Source organism: Rhinolophus ferrumequinum, chromosome X (assembly GCF_004115265.2).
Source record: "Rhinolophus ferrumequinum isolate MPI-CBG mRhiFer1 chromosome X, mRhiFer1_v1.p, whole genome shotgun sequence".
In the NCBI taxonomy this organism is placed as follows: Eukaryota; Metazoa; Chordata; class Mammalia; order Chiroptera; family Rhinolophidae; genus Rhinolophus; species Rhinolophus ferrumequinum.
The window spans coordinates 77,705,922-77,729,527 of NC_046284.1; the positions used below are offsets into that span (position 1 = coordinate 77,705,922).

At 37.4% G+C, this 23,606-nt stretch overlaps 1 protein-coding gene across 3 annotated transcripts in view; it reads right to left on the bottom strand.

The window, feature by feature from the left end:
- LOC117026978 (vascular endothelial growth factor receptor kdr-like) overlaps window positions 1–23,606 on the bottom strand; it is a 348,517-nt gene that overhangs the window by 121,167 nt on the left and 203,744 nt on the right. For all 3 annotated transcript variants that reach the window (XM_033114327.1, XM_033114346.1, XM_033114337.1), the window contains 5 exons: window positions 22,401–22,694; window positions 21,741–21,887; window positions 21,415–21,540; window positions 20,047–20,153; window positions 6,358–6,493 (listed from right to left, as the gene is read on the bottom strand). In XM_033114327.1, the coding sequence (XP_032970218.1) occupies window positions 6,358–6,493; window positions 20,047–20,153; window positions 21,415–21,540; window positions 21,741–21,887; window positions 22,401–22,694 (810 nt within the window). The remainder of the gene's footprint in view (window positions 1–6,357; window positions 6,494–20,046; window positions 20,154–21,414; window positions 21,541–21,740; window positions 21,888–22,400; window positions 22,695–23,606) is intronic.

The following is a 23,606-nucleotide window of genomic DNA, read 5'->3' on the forward strand; positions in this document are numbered from 1 at the left end:
ACCTTAACGTAATAAAGGCCATATATGACAAACCCTCAGCTAATCTCATAATTAATGGTGAAAAACTGAAGCCTTTTGCTCTACGTTCCGGAACACGACAGGGCTGTCCCCTATCACCTCTGCTTTTCAACATAGTGTTGGAAGTCCTTGCCAGAGCAATCAGGCAAGAGAAAGAAATAAAACGCATCCAAATTGGGAATGGAGAAGTTAAATTGTCACTCTTTGCAGATGACATGATGCTATATATAGAAAACCCTAAAGACTCCACCAAAAAGCTATTAGAAACAATCGACAAATACAGTAAAGTTGCTGGCTACAAAACCAACGTACAAAAGACAATTGCATTCCTATATACTAACAATGAAATCTCAGAAAAAGAAATACAAAAAACAATTCCTTTCGCAATTGCAGCAAAAAGAATAAAATACCTAGGAATAAACTTAACCAAGGATGTGAAGGACCTATGTGCTGAAAACTATAAGACATTTTTGAAAAAAATTGAAGAAGACACAAAGAAACGGAAAGACATTCCATGCTAATTGATTGGAAGAATCAACATTGTTAAAATGTCCATATTACCCAAAGCAATATACAGATTTAATGCAATCCCCATCAAAATCCCAATGGCTTTTTTTTTTTAAAGAAATAGAACAAAAAATCATCAGATTTGTTTGGAACCACAAAAGACCCTGAATAGCCAAAGCAATTTTAAGAAAAAAGAACAATACTGGAGGTATCACAGTCCCTGACTTTAGCTTGTACTACTGGGCTACAATAATCAAAAAAGCATGGTATTGGCAGAAAAACAGACACGTAGACCAATGGAATAGAATTGAGAAACCAGAAATAAAACCACATAAATATGGACAAATAATTTTTGACAAAGAAGCTAAAAACATACAATGGAGGAAAGACAGCCTCTTCAATAAATGGGGCTGGGAGCATCGGAAGGCCACATGCAAAAGAATGAAACTGGACTGCTATCTGTCACCATGTACCAAAATTAATTCAAAATGGATCAAAGACTTAAGCATAAGACCTGACACAATAAACTGCATAGAAGAAAACATAGGTACTAAACTTATGGACCTTGGGTTCAAAGAGCGTTTTATCAATTTGACTCCAAAGGCAATGGAAGTAAAAGCTAAAATAAACGAATGGGACTATATGAAACTTAAAAGCTTCTGCACAGCAAAAGAAACCATCAACAAGATAAAGAGGCAACCAACTGAATGGGAGAAGATTTTTGCAAACAGTGCCTCCGAAAAGGTGCTAATATCCAAAATATACAAGGAACTCATGAAACTCAAAAACAAAAAAACAAAAAACCCAATTGAAAAATGGGCAGAGGATCTGAAGAGACATTTCTCCAAAGAGGACATACAAATGGCAAATAGACATATGAAAAAATGCTCGACATCACTAATCATCAGAGAAATGCAAATAAAAACTACAATGAGATATCACCTCACCCCAGTCAGAATGGCTATCATCAACAAGACAAATAGTAACAAGTGTTGGAGAGGCTGTGGAGAGAAAGGAATCCTCATACACTGTTGGTGGGAATGCAGACTGGTGCAGCCGCTATGGAAGGCAGTGTGGAGGTTCCTCAAAAAATTACGAATAGAATTACCGTATTACCCAGCAATCCCTCTCCTGGGTATCTACCCAAAAAATCTGAAAACATCTACAGATAAAGATACGTGTTCTCCAATGTTCATTGCAGCTTTGTTTACGGTGGCCAAGACCTGGAAACAACCAAAATGTCCTTCAATAGATGAATTGATAAAGAAGTTGTGGTATATATACACAATGGAATATTATTCGGTGTTAAGAAAAGATGATATAGGAATATTTTTGACAACATGGATGGATCTTGAGAGTATAATGCTAAGCGAAATAAGTCAGACAGAAAAAGCAGAGAACCATGTGATTTCACTGACACGTGGTATATAAACCAAAAACAACAAAAGAACAAGACAAACAAATGAGAAACAAAAACTTATAGACAAAGACAATAGTTTAGTGGTTAACAGAGGGTAAAGGGGGTGGGGGTGGGAGATGAGGGCAAGGGGGATCAAATATATGGTGATGGAAGAAGAACTGACTCCGGGTGGTGAACACACAATGGGATTTATAGATAATGTAATACAGAATTGTACACCTGAAATCTATGTAATTTTACTAATAATTGTCATCCCAATAAATAATAAAAAAAAAAAAACGAAAACAAAAAAAGCAAAATGTTAAAGACAAAGACAGAATCTGAAAGCAGCAAGAGAAAAGCAGTTAGTTCCCTACATGGGAGCTCCCATAAGATTGTCAGTTGATTTCTCAACAGAAACTTTGCAAACCAGAAGGGATTGACACAAAATATTCAAAGCGATGAAAAAGACCTACAACCAAGATTACTCTACCCAGCAAAGCTTTCATTCGGATTTGAAGAACAGATAAAATCTTCCCAGACACGAAAACGCTAAAAGAATTCATCAACACCAAATCAGTATTACAAGAAATGTTAGAGAAACTTCTTTAAGAAGAATGAGAAAAAAATTAAAAATATGAATATTAAAATGGCAATAACTACATATCTATCAACAATTACTTTAAAAGTAAAATGCAGGGGTGGTTCAACATCCGCAAATCTATTAATGTGATACACCACATTAACAAAATGAAAAATAAAAATCACATGATCATATCAATAGATGCAGAAAAAGCATTTGATAAAATCCAACAGCCATTTATGATAAAAACCCTTAAGAAAGTGGGAATAGAGGGATCTTATCTCAACATAATAAAGGCCATATATGACAAACCCACAGCTAACATCATACTCAATGGGGAAAAGCTAAAACCATTCCCCCTAAGATCAGGAACAAGGCAAGGATGCCCATTATCTCCGCTTCTATTCAACATAGTTCTGGAAGTTCTTGCCACAGCAATCAGACAAGAAAAAGAAATAAAAGGCATCCAGATTGGTAAGGAGGAAGTAAAGTTATCATTGTATGCAGATGATATGATACTATATACAGAGAACCCTAAAGACTCCACCAAGAAGCTATTAGAGCTGATAGATGAATTTAGTAAAGTGGCAGGATACAAAATTAATATTCAGAAATCAGTTGCATTTGTATATACCAATAATAAAACATCAGAAGGAGAAATTAAAAAAACAATCCCATTTACAATCGCTCCAAAGACTATAAAATACCTGGGAATAAATTTAACCAAAGAAGTAAAAGATCTATACTCAGAAAATTATAAGACACTGATGAAAGGAATGAAGGAAGATATAAATAGATGGAAACACATATCATGTTCATGGATAGGAAGAATTAATATAGTTAAAATGTCCATACTGCCTAAGGCAATATACATATTCAATGCAATTCCTATCAAACTGCCAACGTCGTTTTTCACAGAAATAGAACATATAATCCTAAAATTTATATGGGACCATAAAAGACCCCGAATAGCAAAGGCAATCTTGAGAAATAAGAACAAAGTGGGAGGTATAACAATACCTGACTTCAGATTATACTACAAGGCTACAGTAATCAAAACAGCATGGTACTGGCATAAAAACAGACACATAGATCAATGGAACAGAATAGAGAGTCCAGAAATAAATCCACGCCTATATGGCCATTTAATCTACGACAATGGAAGCAAGAATGTACGATGGAGTAATGACAGTCTATTCAATAAATGGTGCTGGGAAACCTGGACAGACACATGCAAAAAAATGAAGTTGGACCACCTCCTTACACCATATACAAAAATAAATTCAAAATGGCTTAAAGACTTAAATGTAAGGTCTGAAACCATAAAATACCTAGAAGAAAACATAGGAAGAAACTTCTCAGACATTACCCGGAGTAAGATTTTTACTGATATACACCCTCGCGCGAGGGAACTAAGAGAAAGAATAAACATGTGGGATTATATCAAACTAAAAAGTTTTTTCACAGCAAAGGAAACCATCAATAAAACAAGAAGGGATCCTACTGAATGGGAAAAGATATTTGCCAGTGATATATCTGATAAGGGATTAATATCACAAATCTATGGAAAACTTACTCAACCCAACTCCAAAAAAACAAACGATCCAATTAAAAAATGGGCAGAGGACTTGAAGAGACATTTTTCTGAAAAGGACATACAGATGGCAAACAGACATATGAAGAAATGCTCAACCTCACTAACCATCAGAGAAATGCAAATAAAAACCACAATGAGATACCACCTCACCCCAGTCAGAATGGCTATCATCAATAAATCAACAAACAACAAGTGCTGGCGCGGATGTGGAGAAAAGGGAACGCTTGTGCACTGTTGGTGGGATTGCAGACTGGTGCAGCCGCTATGGAAAACAGTATGGAGGTATCTCAAAATTCTGAAAATGGAACTACCTTATGATCCAGTAATTCCACTCCTAGGTATCTATCCGGAGAAATCCAGAACTTCAATTCAAAAATCTCTATGCACTCCTATGTTTATTGCAGCACTATACACAATAGCTAAGACATGGAAACAACCAAAATGCCCATCGGTAGATGACTGGATTAAGAAACTGTGGTACATTTATACAATGGAGTATTATGCAGCCATAAGGAAGAAAGAAATCTTACCATTTGCAACAACATGGATGGATCTAGAGAACATTATGTTAAGTGAAATAAGTCAGACAGAGAAAGATAAGTTCCATATGATCTCACTTATTTGCGGATTCTAAAGAAAAGAATAAGTGAATGAACTAATCAGAAACTGTTTGGGAGACAATGAGGAAAAACTGAGGGTTGCTAGATGGGCGGGGGGAGTGGGGGGTGGGGGGGAGGGTGAGGGGATTGGAGGGCAGTCGGTGACCACAGGATGGCCACGGGGTTTGAAAATTAATCTGGGGAACGTAATTTGGTGGTTACCAGAGCGTAAGGGGGTTGGGGGGTGGGGGATGAGGGTGAGGGGGATCAAATGTACGGTGATGGAAGGGGAGCTGACTCTGGGTGGTGAACACACAGTGTGATTTATGGATGATGTGATTCAGAATTGCACAACTGAAATCTATGTAATTCTACTAACAATTGTCACCCCAATAAATAAAAAAAAAAAAAAAAAAAAAAAGTAAATGGCTGAAATGTTCCAAATGATAGGGTAGCTAAATGAATAAGAAAACAAGACCCTTACATATGCTGCCTAAAAGAGACTCACTTCAGATGGAAAGACACACACCGACTTATAGTAAAGAGATGGAAAAAAATATCTCATGAAAATGCAAACAAATAAACAAAAAGCTGTGGTAACAATGCTAATACCAGGCAAAATAGACTTCAAAACAAAGGCAATAACAAGAGACAAAGAAGGACCCAGTAATTTCACTTCCAGGTATTTACCTGAAGAAACTCAAAACACTACTTCAAAGGGACATGTGTATCCATAGGTTCATTGCAGCATTATTTACAATAGCCAATATATAGAGGCCACCTGGGTGTCCATCAATGGTTGAATGGATAAATAAGAGGTGACATATATATATTGGAATATTACTCAGCCATAAAAAAGAATGAAGTCTTGCCATCTGTAACAACATAGATGGATCTGGAGGGTATTGTACTAAATAGAGTCACACAGAGAAAGATAAATGCCATATGATTTCACTTATATGTTTAATCTAAAGAAAACAAACAAACAAACAAACAATATAGAAACAAACTCAGAGATGCAGAGATCATTTTGTTGGTTGTCAACGGGGAGGGTTTTGGAGGATGGGTGAAAAGGGGGAAGGGATTAAGAAGTACAAATTAGTAGTTACAAAATAGTCATGGGAATATGAAATATAGCAAAAGGAACATAGCAAAAAATATTGTAACAACTATGTATAGTGTCAGATGGGTCCTAGAATTATTGGGTTGATTACTTCATAAGTTATACCAATGTCTAATCACTATGTTGTACACCTGAAACTAATATAATATTGTATGTCAATTGTAATGAAAAATAAAACAATTATTTTAAAAACATTAAAAAAACATTAAAAAAGGGGCTCAGAGATGTTAAGTGACTTGACTTCCCTAAGGTCACTGAGTGTGTACATCTGAAACCTCTCAATCTCATGCTATGTGTACAATGCCATTCTGCTCCCCTAATTTATGGCTTCTCTTCTCCCCATTACCATCTTTGAAACACATCCCACTTTGTCTTGGTCCATCCTGAATGCAGTTAAACAGCACTACACACAATACACCAAGTTTATTCTGGATTTGAAGTCACTGCTTCTTTGGGGGCCTTTTACTCAATGATATTGTAACTATAGTGAAAGAAATGTGGAAGCGTGACATAACAGAGATTGCTGCTCACCCAGCTGTAACCGGTCCCTAGGGAATTCCCATTTAGAGCCATCATAAGGAAGTCTGTCACATTGTTGATCAAGGGGCATCTCTTCAGGATCCATGATGATGGAAAGGTAGCCAGTTTTGGTTTCTGACACACTGGGCTGCAGAAAGGAAAAGTAAAACCATGTCATTATTTTTTCAATTTTCTGATGATGTACTAGGTCTCTAGAGTTTCCCATTTTACATTATGGGGTTGTTCATAAAGTCAAAAAGACACATCAAGAACATAAATATAATAAAGAACACTCCATGAAGAAAAATTAAAACAAAAACAACAAACTAGGAAAATAGTTACATGAACATAACAAATTAATTACCATATTATAAAGAACTAGTTAAAAATCAATAATAAAAGAGGGATAGTGCCCAACATGGCAGAGTAGGCAAATCTATGGTTATGTCCACCCCAAAAATCAACTAATGAGGTGGCAAAAAGGTTCAGAATAATGTTTTGCATAACTGTGAACCTAGTCAAAACCTTATGACAGGGCCGGCCCGGTGGCTCAGGCAGTTAGAGCTCCATGCTGCTAACTCCGAACCCTGCCGGTTCAATTCCCACATGGGACAGTGGGCTCTCAACCACAAGGTTGCCAGTTCAATTCCTCGAGTCCCGCAAGAGATGGTGGGCAGCGCCCCCTATAACTAAAATTGAACATGGCACCTTGAGCTGAGCTGCCGCTGAGCTCCGGGATGGATCAGTTGGTTGGAATGCATCCTCTCAACCACAAGCTTGCCGGTTCGACTCCCACAAGGGATGGTGGGCTGTGCCCCCTGCAACTAGAAAAACGGCAACTGGACCTGGAGCTGAGCTGCACCCTCCACAACTAAGACTGAAAGGACAACAACTTGAAGCTGAATGACACCCTCCACAACTGAGATTGAAAGGACAACAACTTGACTTGGAAAAAAAGGCCTGGAAGTACACACTGTTCCCCAATAAAGTCCTGTTCCCCTTCCCCCCCCCCCAAAAAAAAAAACAAAAAAAAAAAACCTTATGACAACTGGGAAAGACTTGGGAAAGAAAGAAGTATCTGCTTTATAGTACTAGAGCTCTGTGTCACTTAAAATTACCTGCCTTTCATCCTTTACACCCCATATTGGCAGAAGCCATAAAGCTGGATGCAAACACTCCTAGTGCATTTTGCTAGTGCCAGAGGGAGCAATATGAGGCTTATTCTAAAAATATCATAGCTGTATGTCTCAACATGCCTGGCAACTCCCTCAAACACCAGTGGAAAAAATCTTCTCTTTGTTTTATACAAATTGGAGCATGACCAGGGAAAGGGTAGCTTCCCAGGTATCATTATCCCAAAGTATTTGTAGGCACAGGTATTGGCCATAACGACCTGTGACATAGCACAGCACTTGAGACACTAGAAAAAATCAATTATAAATGAAAGTTATAAAGAAGAACTTGAAAACAAAATGTTTAAGACATAGAGAAAACAGCAAAATGGCACAGATAAGTGCTTTAATGTCAGTAATTACATTAGGTATAAATGGATTAAACTTTCTAATTATAAGCAGAAAATGGCTCTAGCAGAAAGCCCACACAAGGGCCAGTGGGAAATCCTCACTGGAGGATCCACACACCTAATATGTGGGCACCTCCAATACCCCAGGGTTAAAACCACACCTCCTCCCACACTGTAGCCAGCTCCTTATGCATGCTCCCAAATACAGTGGCAAGAGCAAGCTCCAGCAAACAGAAAGTGTGTGCAGAAAACAGACTCAGCTCTGAGGTCAAGCGAGAAACCACAAACTTGAGCTGTAGCACCACTTTCAGGGAAACAAGAGAGGTTTCCAGAAGCCAGTTTGGTAAATTATAAGATAAAGAGAAAATATGGAAGCTTAGGAATCCTTCCAAAGAGAGCAAGAAGCATGAGACAACTACATTTTTATAAGGTTGGAGAAAGCCCCAAATATAAGCAGAACCAAGGAAAAATATCTCTCAACTGAAGGAAACTAGTAAAGATAGAAGGAGCTGACTGCTACTTCAATGCAAAATCAACACAAAACTCCAAGGAAAATGAAAAAATCAAGGAAACATCATTTAAAAATCTCAGTAATTTTCCTGTATCCAATCTCAAAAATATGGAATTCTGTGATTTACCCAGTAAAGAATTTAAATTAGCAATTTTGAGGTAACTCAGTGAACTATAAGAAGACAAAAAAGACAGTTCAACAAAATCAGGAAAAGAATGTATGAACAAAATGAAAAAATTAACAAAGATATAGAAAATATAAAAAAGAACGACAGACATCATCAAAATGTCTGCGTGAGGTGATCCTCTGTAGAGCTCCTCTGGAATTTAAAACTAAGCAAACAACAATAACTCCACAAAGGACTCCCTGCACAGCAGACAGTCAAGACTAAGAGGCCCACTACTGAATTCACCTAAAGGTGGGTGAATCACGCGAGCGGGGGAGGGGGGAAGGGAGAAATGTGGAGACAGAGCCACTTGGACAGGCGCAGGACGCAGACCTAGCTCAGTGCTCCAAGCTCATTGGATCCCGGAACTACCACAGCCTGCGGAGGAGGAAGAACTCGGACTGCTAGGGCTCCACTTATGGCCCACAGGGCTGAGGGGGAAGCATATAACACGGCTGAACCCAACGCTCACGGCAGAGACCTCGGAGAAAAGACTGAGGGAAGAAGGCTGAAAACGGTGGTTTAAGCCCTCACTGCCTAGCAAAGAACAGAAGCCTTAGGCACTGAGACTAGCGCCCCTCCTTACCTTCCCAGAATTTGCCCCGCCCCAACCTGCTCGGTGCTAGAAGCGGAACAGGAGCAGTGTCAGATCAAAAGAACAGAATATTTGCTGTTCTGAGAACTGTGGACTGCAGACACAGATTCGCAGCCCAACTAGTTCCGGCAAAGGGGAGGGAGCTGTGGAACCAAGACCAGCTGTGGTGATGGTCACCACCATTGCTCTGGGCCACCACTCACAACTCACGCCGCCCCTGGCCCCACCTATCTGGGCAGATCCCTGCAGGAGTAAACAGAACTGCTGAAATGTACTGGCTCTGAATCTGGTGCAGGAAGAGCTTTGGAACTTCAAAAGCTCTCCGCATACCCACACGGACACTGAGCTCTGTGACTCAGGTGAACTATTAACAGAGGAAAAGCCCGACTCCCAGGGAATCCCCTCATTGTGGGAGAAGCTGGAATAGTGCAGAGAAAACATAGCACTACCTTGTGACAGAGAAACAAAAAGGCTGCAGTCGGAGACAAAATAAAACATTCTACCAACAAGTACTCGAAAACAAAATAAAGACCTCTTCCTATCAACCTGTTGCAAAAGCAACTCCAGTAGATGTCTAGGAAGAGAAATAATAAATTAGTAATTGCCATGAATAACCAAGGAAACAGACAGCTCAGAAAGAAAGTGAAAAGTCTCCAGAAAAGAAACTTAAGTATATGGAAATATGTGAATTAATGACAGACAATTCAAGATTGCAGTTCACAAAAAACAACCAGATGCAAGAAAACACAGAAAGGCAGTTTAATGAACTCAGAAACACAATCAAAGAACAACGTGAGCATTTTACGAAAGAGATTGAAATTTTTAAAAAGAACCGAATAGAATTTCTGGACATTAAGAACTCAATAGAAGAAATTAAGAATGAAATAGCCAGCTTAGGTAGTAGAGTTGACCAGATGGAGGAAAGAATCAGTGACATCGAAGATAGAAACCTGGAAATGACACGGATGGAAGAAGAAAGAGACTTGAGACTTAAAAGAAATGAAAGAACTCTACAAGAACTTTCTAACTCCATCAGAAAGAGCAATATGAGAAGAATGGGCATACCAGAAGGAGAAGAAAGAGGGAACGGAACAGAGAATATATTCAAACAAATTGTCAATGAGAACTTCCCAAACTTGTGGACAGAACTGGATCCTAGAATCCAAGAAGCAAATAGAATACCTAATGACCTCAATCCCAACAGGCCTTCTCTAAAGCACATTGTATTGAAGTTGTCTAAAATCAACGACAAAGAAGGAACCCTTAAGGCAGCGAAGGAAAATAAGACAGTAACCTACAAAGAAAAGCCCATTAGGTTATCATCAGATTTTTCAGCAGAAACTCTACAAGCCAGGAGGGATTGGAAACAAATATTCAAACTATTGAAAGAGAGAAATTATGAGCCAAGAATAATATTTCCAGCAAAGATATCCTTTAGATATGAAGGAGGAATAAAGACATTTCCAGACATACAGAAGCTGAGGGAATTTTCTAATACACAACCTGCACTACAAGAAATACTAAAGGAGGCTATTCGACCACCAACAACGGGGACAATTTGTGGCAACCAAAACATAAAAAGGGGGAGAGTAAAGGCCTGAACCGGAATATGGGAATGGAGAAAGTAAGTGTGCTGAAGAAAATGGAGTACTCTAAATATCAAACTTTCTTTTACATAAAGTTAAGGATAACCACTCAAAAAAAATCCAGAACTGAAATATATACTGTAACAAAAGAAGAAACAGAGGGAAACATCATAGAATACCACCACACGGAAATAATAGACAACAACAAAACGTCAAAAAAACAATGGAGACACAGCCTTACCAGAAAACTAAAGATAGAATGACAGGAAATCCTCACATATCAATAATCACCCTAAATGTAAATGGACTGAACTCACCAATAAAAAGGCAGAGTAGCAGATTGGATCAGAAAACTAAACCCAACCATATGCTGTCTCCAAGACACACATCTCAGCTACAAGGAAAGCATAGACTCAAAGTGAAAGGGTGGAAATTGACACTCCAAGCAAACGGTACCCAGAGAAAATCAGGTGTAGCCCTCATGATATCAGATGAAACAGACTTCAGGGTGAAAAAGGTAACAAGAGACAAAGATGGACATTTCATAATGGTAAAGGGGACTATACAACAAGAAGACATAAGAGTCATCAACATTTATGCTCCCAATCATAAATGTACCAAGCAACTGCTAACAGAACTAAAGGGAGAAATTGACCAAAACACAATTATACTAGGGGACTTAAATACATCATTAACAGCTATGGATAGATCATCCAAACAGAAAATAAATAATGAATTAGCAGCCCTAAATGACACATTAGATGAAATGGACATAACTGACATATATGGAGCACTTTATCCTAAAATATCAGACTATACATTTTTTTCTAGTGTACATGGAACATTCTCAAGGATACACCATATATTGGGGCATAAAATCAGCCTCAGCAAATTTAGGAAGATTTTAATCATACCAAGCATATTCTCTGATCACAAGGCTTTCAAATTGGCTATCAACTGCAAAAAAAAGCAGGACAAAACACAAATACATGGAGATTAGACAACATACTTTTAAAGGACGACTGGGTCAAAGAAGAAAATAGAGGAGAAATCAAAAGATACATAGAAACAAATGAAAATGAAAATACATCCTACCAAAATTTTGGGGTGGGGATGCAACGAAAGCAGTTTTAAGAGGGAAATTTACATAATTACAGGCCTATCTCAAGAATCAAGAAAAATCCCAAATAAATAACCTCATGTTACAACTTAAAGAACTAGAAAAAGAAGAACAAGTGAAACCCGAGGTCAGCAGAACAAAGAAAATACCAAAAATCAGAGCAGAACTAAATGAAATAGAGAACAAAAAGACAATAGAAAAAAATTAATGTGACAAAGAGCTGGTTCTTTGAAAAGATTAACTAAATTGACAAACCCTTGGCTAGACTCATTAAGATAAAAAGAGAGAAGACACTAATTAACAAAATCAGAAATGAAAAAGGGGAAGTTATCACGGACACAACAGAAATACAAAGGATCATCCAAGAATACTATGAAGGACTATATGCCACCAAATTCAATAACCTAGAAGAAATGGTCAAGTTCTCAGAAACATATACCTTTCCAAGGCTGAACCATGAAGAACTGGAAAATCTAAACAGAAAGATCACCAGTAACGAAATTGAATCAGTCATCCAAAACCTTCCCAAAAGCAAAAGTCCTGGACCAGATGGCTTCATTAGTGAATTCTACCAAACCTTCAAAGAGGATCTAATACCAATCCTGCTCAAACTCTTCCAAAAAAACTGAAGAAGAGACAGTACTCCCTAACTCATTTTATGAGGCCAACATTACCCTGATACCAAAACCTGGTAAGGACAACACAAAAAAAGAAAACTACAGACCAATATCTCTGATGAATACAGATGCAAAAATCCTAAACAAAATTCTAGCAAATCAAACACAACAATGCATTAAAAGGATTATTCATGACGACCAAGTGGGGTTCATCCCCGGGGCACAAGAATGGTTCACCATCCGCAAATCCATCAGTGTGATACATCACATAAACAAAATAAAGGACAAAAATCATATGATTATATCAATTGATGCAGAAAAAGCATTTGACAAGATACAACATCCATTTATGATTAAAACACTTAATAAAATATGTATAGAAGGAAAATACCTTAACATAATAAAGGCCACATATGACAAACCCTCAGCTAATGTCATAATTAATGGTGAAAAACTGAAGCCCTTTGCTCTATGCTCAGGAACATGACAGGGCTGACCCCTATCACTTCTCCTTTTCAACATAGTGTTGGAAGTCCTTGCCAGAGCAATCAGGCAAGAGAAAGAAATAAAAAGCATCAAAATTGGGAATGGAATAGTTAAATTATCACTCTTTGCAGATGACATGATGCTATATATAGAAAACCCTAAAGACTCCACCAAAAAGCTATTAGAAACAATCAACAAATACAGTAAAGTTGCTGGCTACAAAATCAACTTACAAAAGTCCATTGCATTCCTATATACTAACAATGAAATGTCAGAAAAATAAATACAAAAAACAATTCCTTTTGCAACTGCAGCAAAAAGGATGAAATACCAAGAATAAAGTTAAACAAGGATGTGAAGGACCTATATACTGAAAACCATAAGATATTTTTGAAGGAAATTGAAGAAGACACAAAGAAATGGAAAGACATTCCGTGCTCATGGATTGGAAGAATCAACATTGTTAAAATGACAATATTACCCAAAGCAATATACAAATTTAATGCAATCCCCATCAAAATCCAAATGCCATTTTTTAAAGAAATAGTACAAAAAATCATCCGATTTGTTTGGAACCACAAAAGACCCCGAATAGCCAAAGCAATTTTAAGAAAAAAGAACAATACTGGAGATATCACAGTCCCTGACTTTAGCTTCTACTACAGGACTACGATAATCAAAACAGCATGGTATTGGCTGGAAAACAGACACATAGACCAATGGAATAGAATTGAGAAACCAGAAATAAAACCACATAAATATGGACAGATAATTTTTGACAAAAAAGCTAAAAATATACAATGGAGACAAGACAGCCGCTTCAATAAATGGTGCTGGCAGAATTGGATAGCCATGTGCAAAAGAATGAAACTGGACTGCTATCTGTCACCATGTACCAAAATTAATTCAAAATGGATTAAAGACTTAAGCATAAGACCTGACACAATAAACTGCATAGAAGAAAACATAGGTACTAAACTCATGGACCTTGGGTTCAAAGAGCATTTTATCAATTTGACTCCAAAGGCAAGGGAAGTAAAAACTAAAATAAACGAATGGGACTATATGAAACGTAAAAGCTGCACAGCAAGAGAAACCATCAAGAAAATAAAGAGGCAATGAACAGAATGTGAGAAGATTTTTGCAAACAGTGCCTCCGATAAGGGGCTAATATCCAAAATATACAAGGAACCCATGAATCTCAACAACAACAAAAAAAAAACATCTCAATTAAAAAATGGGCAGAGGACCTGAAGAGACATTTCTCCAAAGAGGACATACAAATGACAAGTAGACATATGAAAAAATGCTCAACATCACTAATCATCAGAGAAATGCAAATAAAAACCACAATGAGATATCACCTCACCCCAGTCAGAATGGCTATCATCAACAAGACAAATAGTAACAAGTGTTGGAGAGGCTGTGGAGAAAAAGGAACCCTCATACACTGTTGCTGGGAATGCAGACTGGTGCAGCCGTTATGGAAGGCAGTGTGGAGGTTCCTCAAAAAATTACGAATAGAATTACCATATGACCCAGCAATTCCTCTCCTGGGTATCTACCCAAAAAATCTGAAAACATTTATACATAAAGACACGCGTGCTCCAATGTTCATTGCAGCTTTGTTTACGGTGGCCAAGACATGGAAACAACCAAAGTGTCCTTTGATAGATGAATGGATAAAGCAGTTGTGGTATATATACACAATGGAATACTATTCGGCGGTAAGAAAAGATGATATAGGTACATTTGTGACAACATGAATGGATCTTGAGAGTATAATGCTAAGCGAAATAAGTCAGACAGAAAAAGCAGAGAACCATATGATTTCACTGGCATGTGGTATATAAACCAAAAACAACAAAAGAACAAGACAAACAAATGAGATACAAAAACTCATAGACAGTGACAATAGTTTAGTGGTTATTAGAGTGTAATGGGGGTGGGGTGGGAGATGAGGGCAAGGGGGATCAAAAAATGGTGATGGAAGTTGAACTGACTCTGTTTGGTGAACACACAATGGGATTTATAGATGATGTAATACAGAATTGTACACCTGAATTCTATGTAATTTCACTAACAATTGTAACCCCCAAAATTTTTAAAGAAATTAAAAAAAAGAAAAGTCAAATGGAACCAAACAAAAAAATGGCAGTAGCATTACTTATCTAGACAAAATGGACTTTAAACAAACTATAACAAGAGACAAAAAGGACCCAGTAATCCCACTTCTGGGTATTTACCCGAAGATACTGAAAATGCTACTTCAAGGGGACTTGTGCATCCTTGTGTTCATTGCAACACTGTTTGCAATGGACAACATGTGGAGGCAGCTTTTTTTTCCATCAATGGATTAATGGATATAGATTAGGTGGCACATATATACAATGGAAAATTGCTCAGCCATGGAAGGAAAAGGGTTCTTGCCATCTGTGGCAGCATGGATGGACCTGGAGGGTGTTGCGCTGAGTGGAGTATTTCAGGGAAACAAGAACGGATGCAATGTGATTTTGTTTATATGTGGAAACAAGAAGAAGAAAGCAAGCAAGCAATTAAGTGAACAAACAAACAAAACGGAAAAAGTTTCATAGACACAGAGAACATTTTGATGGTTGCCAGATGGGAGAGAGTTTGGAGGGCTGTAAAAGGGGAAGGCATTAAGAAGTACAAATTGGTTTTTACAAAGTAGTCATGGAGATGTAGGGTATAGCATAAGGAATACAGTCAGTTATACTGTAATAACTATTTATGGTGCCAGATGGGTACTAGATTTATGCGGGTAATAGATGCGAGGGGTTTGAAGGGCATGGTAAAAAAGGTTATGGGATTAAGACATACAAATTGGTAGTTACAAAATAGTCATGGGGATGTAGGGCATAGGGAATATGTATATAGTCAATAATATGGTAATAACTATGTATAGTGCTAGGTGGGTACTAGACTAGTCAGGAGGATAGCTACTTAAATTATATAAATGTCTAACTACTATGCATACACCTGAAATTAATATAAAACAATACTGAATGTTAAAAAAAAACAGATTGACATCAACTGTTGGTGAGGATGTGGATCAACTAGACCTTTTACATTGTTGGCAAAATTATGAAATGGCACACCATTTGGAAATATTTCTGCAAGTTGAAAAAAAACAACTAAGCATACACCTGTCCTATGACATAAATCTTTCACTTCTAGATATTTTCCAAGTGAAATGATAGCATACGTATGTCCACAAGGTACACTTGGTGGAATGTTCGCAGCACTTTATTCATAATAGTTCCAAAATGGAGACAACCCAGGGATCCATTAGCAGGGAAGTGGCTAAACAAACTCTGTTATATTTACACAATGACATCCTACTCAGCAATAACAAAGAATAAACAATTAAAAAAATAAAATGCATATAACAAGATGGACAAATCTCACAACACTGTGCTAAATGGAGGAAATCTAATATACTGTTTGATTCTTTTATAAATTAATTTCTATAATAGACAAAACAAATCTCCAGTGAAAAAAATTCAAAACTGCCCTTCCTTCTGTGGAGATGGAGATAGGGATGGGGACTGGCTCCAAGTTGGAACTCTCTGAGGTGATGGTAATATTCTGTATCTTTATATAGATTGGGGTGACACAAGGTATATGCATGTATTAAAACTCATCAAATGGTATACCTATGTTTTATGCATTTAACTATGTAAATTTTACTTAAAGAGAGAATGTTATGTAAATATAACTCTAGTTAATGATATGCATGCTTAAATATTAAAAGGTAAAATATAGTGTCTGCAACTTGGTTTGTAATGCATCAAAAAATAAAATCGGTTGATGGATAAATAGTAAAATTGATAGAAAAGTAGATATGTGATAAAGGAAATACAGAAAAATGTTAATTATTGAATCTAGATAGTGGGTGTATGTGTGTTTACTTACAAGTCTTTTAACTTTTCTCTACTTTTAAATTTTAATAATAAAATATCAAGAAAAAACCTTTTTGTCCAAACGTACTCATCATGGTTATTTCTATTAGTAAGAAACTGGGAATGTAAGAAACTGGGACTTATATGTTCAATTGGTTTTAGATCTATTCTGTAGCTATTAAAATGATGTTTTTAGTGAGTAAAATGGTAAAAGATTATATTATATTGGATTAATACTGCATACAAAAATGCAATATATAATATGACCTCAGCCATTCTCAAAATCCACAATAAAATAAAAGGATGGAAATCTATGGTGATGGAAGAACTGACTCTGGGTGGTGAACATACAATGGGATTTATAGATGATGTAATACAGAATTGTACACCTGAAATCCATGTAATTTTACTAACAATTGTCACCCCAAAAATAATAAATAAATAAACAAACAAACAAACAAATAAATAAATAAAAGGATGGAAATCCAACAAAATTTATTATTGGTTGTCTGTGAATGCTATTATGTTTTTTTTTGTCTTCATATATTGGGATTTCCTAGATTTTCAAACACAATGATACATTATTATTACCCATTTATTTATTTTCATTAAACAAAAAAACAATAACTAGATATGTGTTCTCATTCTGGATTTTCCATTAAGGAGTTCATGACCTTAGGCAAGTCACTTCCTCCTTTTGGGCTTTTCACCCATAAAGAGAATCAAAGATCATTGTTCTCAACAAATTCCTGGCCCTTCCTTCCTCCATCTCTCATCATCTACTTTGGGACTATTATTTCTACTCCATTCAGCACTTCCTTACTACTTCCTCACTCCTAGAATCAATGGCACAGAATTCAGACATTTTACTGGTACACTTTCTATTTGGTTTTAGGAATACTGCTCTAGTTGAGCTTCGGCATCTTTTTTTTTGTTTCCCCATTCTCTGGTTCCAAGAGCAGCCTTTGCTGTCAGTCACTTTTCTCTTACTCCTTATGAAGGTCTGACAGCTGACTAAGGGCTAGAGGTTAGGTTTCTTAAGTACCAGTTGGTGTAATTTACTGACGTTATTACTAATGTGACAGTCTTAGAGGAAGTGAGCCAAGTGGATCATTTCTCTCTCTCTAAGATGAGTCTAGCTAATGCCACAAAAACTTTAAGTCCCAGCCCTAAATTTTCCAGTGTAGATCACTCTCTCAATACAGAGAAGATTCAATTTCAGTTAAAGAAGAAAGAGTTAGAAAAATGGAATAATAGGAAATTATAACTAGTTAGAAGGGTTTTCAGAAATCTAGTGTAGTGCTTTCAAAGATTGGGTTATGGCTTATCAGTTGGTTGAAAAATATATAAGTTCATAGCCAGCATTTAAAAAAAGAAAAAGAAAGAAAATATGAGAGTATTACATGCAGTACAAGTAAGTAATTTTTAATAAAAAGGTTTGAAAACAGGGCTTTAGTCCAATCCCCTCATTTTGCAGATGGAGAAAGAGAAGATCAGAGAGGTAAAAGAACTTGTCGAAAGTCACACACTAAGTTAGGAACAGAAGAAATATGTGCATGCTGCGAGATTATGACTCTGGCCCCAACAATGACCACAGCCTGAGGCACATCAAACATCTACTGATCCTGTGATTAAGAAAGACAGGAAAGAGTAGATGAGTCCACCTCAAACTTCAGTGTGGAGACCAAATGGGAAATGATGGCCTTGAGTTGCTTTTCCTGTGACCAGGATGGACATCATCCATCTAGAAGTCCCCTGAGATAAAAATGACCAACTTGACGCTAAGATACAACCTTTTACTTCCAACCTTTATCTCCATCCTAGATGCATCCTTATGTCAGGATGTTGGAAAAAGAGAAGCAGAAGGTTGTTCTAGGGAAAGGAGAAAGCAGAAGGTTAAATTCTACCTTTATTAATAAAGAAGAAAATCAGGAAGACATGTGGAATAAGGAATCCCAGACTAGAGCTAATATCTAGGAGATCTTTAATAAGATGCAAGACATTTTGTCAACCTCCTCTCCCATCCCTGCATTCATTTTTATCTCTTTCTATTTATTCTCTGTAATAGCATTGAAACCCTTTTAAATCAAAAGATGTGGTTCTTGTGTTCAATGTTAGCAAGGAAAGGGAAACCAATAAGATTGGCCAATTCTGTAACCAGCCTTGAAGGGAATCTGAAATAGGGTAAAGTAGGGGCCATTATTTGAAAAAAGGAATCTGAGTTCCTGGAGTCTAAAGAAAGAAAAGGACCCGTGTGACAGCTAGCATGGCTTGGGGCTGAGATATGACCCAGCGGCTTAACTAGCAGGAAAACTTGGAGCTCCATGACACCCCTGGAATGTCTACCACAGCTATCCATTAGCTTGGCCTAGAAGACCTCTGACACATTTCATCAGGAATGACAGACCTAACCTTGTCTTCCTGCCAATTACCTGCATCAGTGCTCAGCAAAAGGAGGTTGTGCCTAAGTTCACATTAATTTTTCCCCTAATAGTTTAACTTTTACAAAATGGAGTTCTTAGCACATGAAAAATGTTTTTTTTAAAACAAGTAGTCTCAGAAACAAAAGTAAATAAAAGCCCATTTATCACTTAGTAGGGCTTTAGCTGTGGCGACTATATGTTAATCCATGTTCTATGAAAACATATCACATTAGTAGATATAATATTTATATAGTTATAAGTATGAATATTAGCCACCAACCCAGCTGATACATTACAATCCCCTAAAAATAATCCTTGACAGCATTAGCTGTACTAATGAAAAACTGAAGGTAGAATCTGAGTGAGAAGTTGTGTTCTTATATCAGTTCCCAATGTTTTAGGAGGCAGGAAGTAAAAACTCCATTACATTTTAGTCCCCAACACACACACACACACACACACACACACATACACCTCTCACACGGACACCTCTCTCTCGCTGTCTCTCTCTCTCTCTCTCTCTCTCTCTCTCTCTCTCTCTCTCTCTCTCTCTCTCTCTCTCTCTCACACACACACACACACACACACACACACACACACACTGCTTGGACACATTCTCCCTAGCCTGGATAAATATTACCATCTTTCAAGAGACTGATCTGAGACAAAACATAAACCAGGTTCAGCCTTAAAACCATCTAAACTGCAGAATGCGCCAGTCCCAAGGCCCCAAAATACCTTTTGTCCCTTACCTTTCGGAGTTTGCGAATGACCAGGGTAAGAAGAAGCCAGAAAAGGGTAGCTGCAAGGCCAGTACAAACAAGAATGATGACTTCAATATTGGATTTCTCTTCAGAGCCTGTAAAGAAGTCAGAATTTATTAAAAGGAAAATGAGTTAATTCATTGCAGAGACTGAGGAGAAGCAAGAGAAAATTACTGCCTTTTACAAAGCACATTTTATTTCTAAAAGACTAATGTCGCCAAATTGTGTGTATGCATGTGTGAAATTTTTATGGTGTGTGGGCCTTGCCTACTGAGACTTAGAGAAAAACATCCCTGATAATTGTACTAGATGACTCAAAATATGAGCTGTAAACATACTGGATATGGATATATATATCCATATCTCCATTGGTTCTGTGGCAGAAAATTGCCTGAGTTTAAATCCTGGCTCTACCACTTACCAGCTGCATGACTTTAAACAAGGTACTAACCTCGTTTTGACTCAGTTTCCCTATCTAAAAGTGGGAATAATGAAATACCACATAGAGTTATCGAGAGGATTAAATAAAGGAGATAATGAGAAGTGAAAGTAACACAAAACATGGCAGGCAATTTATTTTAGCTATCTTATTCGTATTATTATCATTTTTGTTTTTTATAGTACACACTCTGTGGATTATCTCAGATCACTGGGAGGCTAGATTGTTAAATCAGCTTATATGGTTTGCCTGATATGTCATAGACAAGAATAGCTGAATGTTCAAATGGCTGTAGTGAGGCCAAGACGGTATTCCAACCAGTAACATGTCTTTGAACACACACAGCTTTGCCCTTAACAGTTATATACTCATCATAGCAGCACAGGACACTGCAGTCAAAAGACCTTTCCATAAGCTTCAAGTGTCTTACTCTCTTTAGGCTTCATATTTACAATGAAAGGTGATCAAAGGTCTAACATTCTCTGTTTATATTTCCAAATGCCTCCCAATATTTTCCAATCAACCAAAAGGAAGTACTCTCATTTGATACTTTATATTTTGTAAAGCATTCCCATGTCTTGGCCTTCATTTGTACCACCTGTGAAAGATAGAATACATACAGCTGGTGTTATTCTCATTTCAGAAATGAGAAATCTGAGATCCAGAAAGGCTAAATGACTTGTCCTAGATCTCACCAAGTTCACAAGTATTGGGATGTGAACTCAGGTTTTCCAAATCATACTATTCCACACACCTTCCCATTGAAAGTGGATATGTTAAGGACAGTACTTGTATGTATACCCATGCTTGCCTTCTTCATTGTTCTTCCACACTGTGCACCCATCACAAAATGCATTTTTTTTTCTTTTCTGAGTTCCATTACTGATTACCAATGTAGCCAGGAATTTCCAACTTACCTTCCACAGTGATAAAAGCTGCTGTGCTGACTTCCCCCAACTCATTGGTTGCTTTGCACAGATATAAGCCCTCATCTTCTTTCTTGGCTCGCTCAATAATAAGGGTGTTGTTCTCAAAGAAGATTCCTGCATTGACAATACCCCTGTCATTAGTATCTGAGGTGTTATCCCTGAAGCCCAGTCTTAGAACACGTGAAGCCCCCATCTCATTAAATCAAACTTGGAACGGTTTCAAAGTCAAGTAATCTGTAAGGAGTTACACCAATTCAAGCCCTCCTGATTGGTCTTCAGACTTGGAAATAACTACACAAGATCTTCAGACTCACCTGAAGCAGGGAGAACAGGAACTCCATTTTTCAACCAGTCGATCTTGGGCCATGGTGTTCCATTCACTTTGCAATCCAGCAAAATCTTGCCACTGCTGTTGACCTCAATATTGGTGAGATTCTCAATAATGAATGGAGCCACTCTTTCTGTAGAGACCAGGGTAAAAGAAGACAAGATTTTGATGCAGGGTACCACAAATATGGCATTTAATCTTTGTCTCACCCCTCATGTTTAATCAGACATTTGGATGGTTAAGTGTTACCATATTCAGGAGAAAATAGGATGGATAGGGATAAAAATCTACCGTATGGGTAAAGTGTGCAGTGGTTTACATTTTGTGTCCTTCAAGTTATTCCTTAATCTTCACTTAGTAAGGTGACCCTTAGCAACCTCAAGCAATAAAACTGACTGCTGAAGAGTCTTGGTATTAGAGAGATCAAAAAGTTCCTTTTCCAAATTTTTCTATCATCTGTTTGACAGAGAATACAATTCATTCGAGATCTATTCCTTGGAATATCTCCAAGAGGCTTCAGGAAACAAAAGATTGACTGGCTTAGCCTATAAGTAATACAGAAGCAAGAGCCATATCCTGGTTCCATAGCCCACCCAGCAGTTGACTTAAATGCTAAGAAGTTATGAGAAAGTCCCTCCAATTCTACCTCTAATTAAGAGCTGAGTATTATGTTGCATCATTTTGGTGATGTTCCTCTGGGCCCAAGCCTTGCACTTGTACTGCCCTTTATCCTTCTGGGTCACATTCTTAATCACCAGCGTCAGTGAGATGGAGTAGTTATTTTTCAAGGTTTCTGTGTCTATAACAGGAAACTTCTCCCCAAGGGGGCTGAACCAAGCGAGATGATTGTAGATATATTTAGCTGCCTTGCATTTGAGCCGAGCATCATAGCCCTCGATCATTGAGACCAGGGGTTCTGCCTCCATGAAACCAGCCACATCTGTGAAGGTGAAGAAATGTCACTGTGAATATGAGTTGGCAGGAGAAACTGCTATATAACAACATGTTTTGTTCTTTTTCCTGAAAGCCACGTTGCAGAGACAAAACATACTCCCTCGAGGACAAGTGCCCAGTTGTAGAAACCCAACATTTCTTGCATTTCATTCTAAATGCCAACAATGGCAGAGGCCACTTTTAGCCACATACTGAGTACAGCTCTGAATTAGTTCCCAAGAAGGCTCATTTGAACAAGGTAGACAATGAAGCTTCTTGACTGATATAATGTGATAGGCTGAATTGTTCCCCATCCCAATAATGTCACTAAAGTATCAGAGTCTGAAAGTCTGCCGTTATAGATGACTAACATATGTATTGTCCAACTTACAAACCTTCACAGCAATCCCCTTATGTTACTTTTCAAAATTAATGATATCATCAACCTAATTTCACAAATTAAAAAAACAAACAAAACATATACCCAATACATTGCAGAAACAAGACTGAAACCCCAGGTCTACTGATATGAGTTTGCATTTTTGCCATTTCATGCTGCCTCTCCACAGGTAGTTTCTTATTTTGGAATCTACGCTAGAGATACTTTTTATTAAATTAAAACATGATGTACGCAGGAAAATACACTTAAATGTGAATTCCCCTAGAAAAAATGTAGCACAACAGCTCTAAACCAGATGGTAACACTGACCAGTTTCCCACAGATGTGATCTGGAAAGAAAAGAGAGGATCTTGAAATGAAACTCAGGATACCCAGATTTTCACTTGGAAGATAGCATACAGAAACACTTTTGATCTTTTTTGCAAATAGAATTGATATAAATTGTAAAGAAATAATTGACTGTCATACCAATGCTCTTACCCCCAAGAGATACATCAATTTTCACATCAGAACATTACA